General features: G+C 38.7%; 1 protein-coding gene across 1 annotated transcript; it reads right to left on the reverse strand.

The window, feature by feature from the left end:
- Positions 1-1,743: 1,743 nt before the first annotated feature.
- On the reverse strand, positions 1,744-6,417 carry LOC122562779 (dynein light chain 2, cytoplasmic-like). The gene is made up of 3 exons (XM_043715957.2): positions 6,267-6,417; positions 4,339-4,477; positions 1,744-2,161 (listed from the first exon to the last, which is right to left on the reverse strand). The coding sequence occupies exons 2-3, from the start codon at positions 4,468-4,470 to the stop codon at positions 2,024-2,026; spliced, it is 270 nt and encodes an 89-aa protein (XP_043571892.1). The 5' UTR covers positions 4,471-4,477; positions 6,267-6,417; the 3' UTR covers positions 1,744-2,023.
- Positions 6,418-7,386: the final 969 nt, after the last annotated feature.

Genomic DNA, 7,386 nt, shown 5'->3' on the forward strand with positions numbered 1-7,386 from the left:
ATTTTCATAGGTACACTATCATAGTTGGCTTTAAAAGAATATGCATTCAATTTTTTTTTTCAGCAGCACATGCCATGGTCAACATTTCTCCCCTCCATTTTGGAATAGAACAAAATGTAACAATTTCCTTCTGCCTAGCTTTTATCATAATAAAAAACAACTATCTAAACAGGAAGCAGATCCTGTCGCAATACGTAGAGTGTGACAGGCTCTTACATTTAGAAGAATTGGACAGCAAATGTAATAGTGTGAATCAGCTACTTTTGTATGAGCATAGATTCATTTTATTCAATGTTAGAAGCTAAGGATAAGATGACAACAATGGAGATGCAACAAAGTTAATTTATTTTTCAGAAGCTTATTTTCCCATCCTTGAAACTGGACAGTATAAATTGCAATTAACTGACTTTTCTGATGGTTGGGCTTACTTCCACTTCTGTAATCGCATCCTTTTGCATTATTCCTTCATTCCCACAGTACCAGTATCTTGTGATTCACTTTTAACATATTAAATCCAACATGTATTCAAACCTCACTGTCCTCATCCTGCATCAATACTATATTGCACTACAGGACTTTTCACCGGATTCAAAGCCTTAAAGTTCATCTCAACCTCTAACCTCATACAGCCCTACATGGATTCTGTTTGAAGAAAATGAGCACACTTATTCCGTTATTACTAGCTTAATCTGTTCCCAGTTTCAGAACCTTGCTAGTTTTGCTTTTGAGCCATTTTGACTTGAGACACTCACTATGCTAAATATACTACAAATGTAATTGATGTAAATCATTGAAGTTCTAGATATGTTAAAGATGGGAAATAGAGGCAGCAGGTAATCAACTATAATAGTATCTTGATGTTTCAAAAATACATTCCAGCAGTAGTTATTGTTTTCCCCTCTAGTGTCAAATAAAGTCATCCTCCGTCTCTCAGAATTGCCTAAAAATGATCATAATGATGTACAATTAATTCTCTTCATAGCTTTGGGTAGCTTTGCTTTTAAAGGGGTAAGGACATTCCAGTTGCACAAACAATAGGAAATTTCAGTACTCCACAACCTACCACTATGGCTTAAAACTAAAACATCAGGCCTAAAATATTCAGTAAGTGAATCAGTTTAACATCTGATATTCTCTAATTTGAATCAAACCTAACAGTTAATGTCAATAGTGAATTGAAGCAGAAGATTTAACTTGTTTTATTAAAGTTAAAATAAGTGAAAAGGATGGGTTTGAGAGAGTGGTGAGGATATGGACTTCTCTCCTTTGTCCATGAGTAAGTAGGCTATGTACTTACACCACCTACTAAACTAGGCTAATGTATGTTTTGTACTGATTTTAAGCAGTAAATGGTTTTTCATAAGAATTAACACTAAATTAGAAGACTGTCAGCTGCTGATAATACATTTAATGGTAAAAGCCTCTTCTTATGTACAAGCCCCAGCAACTTTTCAATCTGTTTATATGGACTGGGGTATTTTACACAGAGTGAATCTATTTGTATCCAATTGTATACAAGAAATATCCATGAGTTGCTAAATAAATTCTTGTATTAATGCCAAGGCAGGTGACAGCTTTTACATTTATGGGCCACTGAACATTATACCTTCACAGTTAAAATTCATGACAATCACTAGTAGTAATGTTAGCTATTTGTCTCAAATATAAGAAAATCCATAATGAAGTTACGTGAAAGACATACAAATAAACCAAATCAGAGAAGGCAAAGTTAAAACAAAAAAGTGGTATCAAAACTCATTTATTGAATTGGAAACATTGGGAAGTAGGACAAAGAAAATAAATACAAAGTCACCATAAAACTTCAGTAGTGACCTTTTGTAAGAAGGGTGGGGAGGGAGGAGGAAAAAAACCCATCTTAAATTTGGTTTCACCATGTTGGAAATTACACTGGACACATTCTTCAAGTTTCCCTTTGTGGATTAGTGAAAACTGAGCGTACTTTTTAATTAAAGTAGTCTTTTCCTTGGATCAACTGCATTTGAAGCCCAATAGTTCAGCTTCTTCAGCCAGACTTAAAAAGAAGGATGGCTACTTGGCCCAGGTAGAAATAGATGAAGTGTTTTGTTTCATGAGTCACGTAGCTTCCAAAGTTTCTACCCACAATACAATGCCATGTGGGATTGTATTTTTTGTCAAATTCCTGCAAAACAAAAGATGGATTATAAAAGGTATTTAATTGTAACTGTAAACTCATACCCATAAGCAACAGTTCATGAATACAAAAAATGTTGCTTTTTGCAAGTATCCCATTCTAAATTTAAATTGGGTAAATCTCTCCTCTCCAGTTTAAATCCAATTGGAAATTAGGAATTGATTGCCTCAGCGGTGCTCAGATTGGTGGATATCCAAGACAACAATGGCAAAAACTGACGACATACACAATTCCTCTTTGCCTTGGGTCTAGTAACTTGCCTAATAGTTAAGAATGGAGAAATTAGCGATATAGCGTGGTTATGTAAAGACTTTTAGATAAACTTCAATCTGACAGAAGAATAATTGCAAAACAGGTAGCTTGAACAACACTATGCAAGAGATTGAAAGTGCAAAATAACCTTATTTTCCAGGAAAGGAGGAAGATTGCATTTTGCAAAAACCCTAGTAAGTGAAATCAAAGACTACTTCACTCACTGTGACAATATTCTTTCTCAAATAAATGGAGAACAGAATCTGAAAGTGATTATCCTTTCTGAAATGTTCTGAAGATATTCAAACTTTGAGGATCAGCATCCACTCAACTAATTAACACATTTCAAAATTAATACAACTTAGATTTCACTTGGACAAAACATGTACTGGTGTGTGAATTGAGGCCAAATGCTCAAGTTTTCTAATTAACACCAACCAAAGGTGTCAGAACCAAGATACATTCGGGATGACAGACAGCTTAATAGATGAAATTCAATGCAGATCAAGTAGTGCACTTTGTATGCAAGGAAAGAAGTAGAGAAACAAACAGGACCTTGCTACGCAGATACAGACTATAAAGGCATATGGAATTTGTAGTGGTGCATCCAGGAGCACAAATTACAAAATAAAGTTTTAAATGGAACTTTTACAAGATCTTTTTAAGGCTGTTGGTGGTATTGTGTAGCAAGAACCTCTAAGGATGTTACATGGTATGACCTGATAGTGAGATTAAGGGTTATTATACATAACTATAGATTGACCAGAAGGCAACAGCAAAATATTGACAGTGATAGAGTGAGCAGGAGAGGGAGATAAAGCTGCATGGTTTGTGAAAAAATACAGTCACTAACTTCACTGATTGAATGTCTTATTTTTAAAACAGTGTTATTCTATAAACTAAACTCCACAGTGAACAGTTAAGTGTACTTCCAAACCATCATTAACTGAAGGAAAATAGGAGAAGGGGTTCAGAAATCAATGGTATTTGAGGTACAGTAATTTATTCAAGTTTCCCAAAACAACTCCCTGTCAGTGTTCATTGGGGCCAGACATAAATAAAAGCAGCCAAATATTGGCAGTTCATGTATTCTGTTCAGATCTGGAGAAATATCAATGGAAATAAAAATTATAACAATAGTAATGTTTTAATTACAAAGTAATCAAATGCTATTTTCATGAACCAAAATATTTCAACAGTTTCCTTTTATACCAAAATGCAAATTATTCCAAATGGCCACATTCATTAGGTATTGAATAGCATTAGATTGTTGTGGAAGAGTCTAATCAGATACTAATCTAAAAAAAAAACTAACCTAAAAAAAAAGTATGACAAATAAAAGTTTTATAGGTTATAGTTGCTTAATTCAGCTCCTTAATTCAATTACTGTTTCCATAACCTAATTACCACCCTACTCAGGAGGGGTCAAATGCACAAGCTTAGCCAGTGTTGAAGGAAAGCTACAATGAGAAAAGCAAAGTGGTTTTAAATTTCCAATTGCATAAAACAAATTTAGTTGCAGGTGGGAATCTATTACAATTGAGCAACGCTTAGTTTAGTTTCAGGCAGACTTGCTGTAAAAGTCACCAAAGTCCTACCAAAATGATATACCTTCTCTCAGAGGGGCAAATGGTATTGGTTTAACCAGACGGTCACCATACCACAGGCAAGGGGAGAGGTTGAGAAGGTCAGTCCTTCATGGTAACCACAGCTGTTGTGAGAATATAGCCCATGCTGGTGGCATCACTCTGCCTTGCCAGCTAGGCAAGTGAACTAACTTACCCCCAGACTTGCTCAGTCTACCAACTGCTGTTTTTTGTTACTAAATCAGATCAAATCCGAAAAGGACAAAGCTTGACTTTGATTCCTAAGCATGTTCAGTACTTCTCTATGGTAGAAAACCATGCTCTCACCTTCTTGATGTAAGCTGCTATGTCTTTCTCAATGTTGTACTTCTCTAATGCCTGGGTAGCACATTCCACAGCTTCCTGCTGCATGTCTTCAGACATGTCAGCATTCTTGATGACAGCTTTTCTTTCAGACATTGTTTACCTGACAACAAAAAAAATCCAAGTAATGAAATCAATCAACTGCACTAATCTGGAATCAATAAAAATGTAAATCATGTATTTAAAAGTATATTAGAGGCAGTCAAAATCAACAGAAGTTAGAAAGTCCCACTAAATGGAGAACACAGATGAATATTTCAGACAAGGATCCTTCGTTTCCAAAATAAATTGTTCGCTATATTGCTGTTTGTTTTAAACAGAATGTTTTTTGTACTTCGAAACAGGATTTTAGTATATTTACAGTTTAATCCTATCAGATTCCCAACACACCAGGAACATAAGAGCACACAAGAAATGGTATAGAAAATGTGAAGTGGTAAGCCTCAATCCAATTTTTTTTTTTGGAAACTGAATTACTCTTCCAAACTAACATTTACAACACCATCTACTTCCAGTCTCACTTCAAGCAACAACACATCCAACTCTGCAAGTTATCCTTAAACTGCTCTTTCCTCCTTTATCACAAGGATTCTTTAAAATAATGTCATATTAATCTCCTTTTCAAGTTTTTTTTGAAGTGTTTTCAAATTTTGTTTGATAATGCTATTCTGAAGGACTTTGAATATTTTACTTTAAAAAACTGTTGCTGAGCCAGTCTGAAAATGCAATTACTAAATTTTCATCTGCCAATTAAACAAAGCCCTTAATATAGGTTTAACAGAAAACCTGGACAGAAAATTCAATTTAAAAAGTCTACACACTTGAATAACTCATACAACCAAACTTCTCTTCCAAGTTCTCTGTATGGGCATCTAAATTTCTTAATTCATTTTTAATGTTTCATTCCTTATTTCTCTCAATTTGGTACTACAGCAAGTTAAATATTGTTGGTAAAATAAAAACTTTCGACAAAGCTTTTTATCTTGCGTCCATTAGGACGATTCAGAAGAAACACCAAAACTAAAAGGGGGAAAATGATTTTTGATATTTTTTGTGAATTGCCCCAATACAAAAAGCTTCAGCAAAAGGAGGTCTGTTATACATTTTTGTTTTAAAAAAAATAGTTCACAATTTACTACATTTTGTGGACTGTTTCCATTGAAAGACATTAAAAATCTAGCACATTGCCATTGTGTGTTTGGGGAGAGAAGGCAAAGAGAAAGAGAAAAAAAATAAATGAAAAAAAAGGAGGAGCAAGAGTGAGCAGAGATTTAAAAACAAGAAAATACTCAGCAAGTTTGGCACCAGTTACAGAAGACAAAAACAAAAAGGGTTAATGCTTCAGGTTGTGACCTTTCATCAGAAGCGGATCAGAGAAGGAGGGAAAGAGGGAGCTGGATGTGGAGAGAAAGGGAGTGGTGGAGAGAAATAAAAGGAGGGGAGGGGAGGGGAGGGGAGATGGAGGGAGGCGGCCAGCCGAAGATTAATGCCCGTTTGCTCAGTCCCAGTCCAGCTCGACCAGGGCAGGCTGGCGACGATCTGCAACTCCTTGCGGCCATCAGTCGGTTGCTGGATGAATCCCGATAAAGCGAAGAGAACCGGGACTCAGCATCTCCCGCCCAAAAGACAAAACAAATTCGCGCATCGCTCTCTGAGAAAACAAAACGGTCTCGGCGGCAGTCGGCGTCGTCGCTTTTGAAGGGAGGGAGCGGACAAAGAGAGGGAACACCGTAACCATCGCCCCATCCCGCCCTCCGGGGCATTCTTTTCGCACCGAGTCTCTTTAACGGTTTTTAAATTTTTTTCTTTGATGCCTGAAGCCGCCCTAACAACAAGGCAATCCCCAGTGATCGCGCACGACTGGACAGGGGCGTGCGTGCCTTGAGACTCACTTCTAGTGGTACGGTAGCAACGACACTGGGAAACGTCCGGAGCCTCAGCCCTGTCTCCGACTCTGTCTCGGTCCCGCTCCCGAGCAACCGAGTACAGCCAGCTCCCCCCCGCGGGCACCGTCACATAGCGGCAACCCAGCACCCAGGCCCCACCCCCCGACCGTCACCACCTCGGCTCCCATTGGTCAGCGCACGCCTCCTCCGCCCACCCATTGGCCCGGACCATCAATAACCCCGCCGCTCCTTACCCCCGCGTTTTGTTTCGGACCAGCAGGCAGCGCGCCCGCCGACCGCCGCGTGTGGGTGATGGGAGGGGGCGGGGCGAGTGTCTTAGCAACCGGCGGCTGCTTCCATTTATTTATTTACCCATCCACTCAGCGACCGTCGTCCGCCGTCTGAATCAACCTGAACCTGTGAGGGAAGCATTGCTTTCGAATATCTCCTGCTGCAGGTGACCATAGGTAGGGGTTAAACCCCCTAAAATGGTTTATAATGAATGCCAGTGATGCGAATGGTGGGGGGAAGTGCTGTCCTGGTGCAACCAAAAAAAAATCATCTTAACAAACCCATTGGGGAACATAAGGTCAAATAAATCAACCAGGCAGGGACTCCCTAAATGTAGTTTACTAAATCACCAATAGTTTTCACCCCAACTTAAAATCTTTACCCACACTTTAGGTCATTAAAACTGCAAACAAAACTTGTTGGAAATATACAGTATTTCTGGAAAATAGTTTATGAATTAACTGTCAGCCTTGTCTAGGCGTACCATCTCAAGCCAAGATGTTTGTGTAAAGACCTGCGTTTAATCTAACAAAGTCTGGTGTTGCAATCAATGTGCTGCACTGTTAGAGATGTTTTTTGGAATGGATGTCTGTCCCTACCTGTTGTCTTGGATGGCAGGCTCTCACTAATGAGTATGATTGTCCACCTAGGAAGTTCAGTGTCACTGATCTTAGGTTCCTTGGGTGCTTAGGCCAATGAGTCCAATCCTAGAGCCATATCTCCAACCACGGTGGCACAGTGATTAGCACTGCTGCCTCACAGCAACAGAGACCCGGGTTCAAATCCCGCCTCAGGTGACTGACTGTGTGGAGTTTGCACATTCTCCCTGTGTCTG

Source organism: Chiloscyllium plagiosum, unplaced genomic scaffold (assembly GCF_037043375.1).
Source record: "Chiloscyllium plagiosum isolate Xiang-an unplaced genomic scaffold, Cpla_swu_hap1 HiC_scaffold_24, whole genome shotgun sequence".
NCBI lineage: Eukaryota > Metazoa > Chordata > Chondrichthyes > Orectolobiformes > Hemiscylliidae > Chiloscyllium > Chiloscyllium plagiosum.

Coding starts and splice junctions, on each gene's coding strand:
- LOC122562779 (XM_043715957.2), bottom strand. CDS start 4,470: ATGTCTGAAAGAAAAGCTGTCATCAAGAATGCTGACATGTCTGAAGAC. Junction 2,162..4,338: donor TAGCAGCTTACATCAAGAAG/GTGAGAGCATGG, acceptor TTTGTTTTGCAG/GAATTTGACAAAAAATACAA.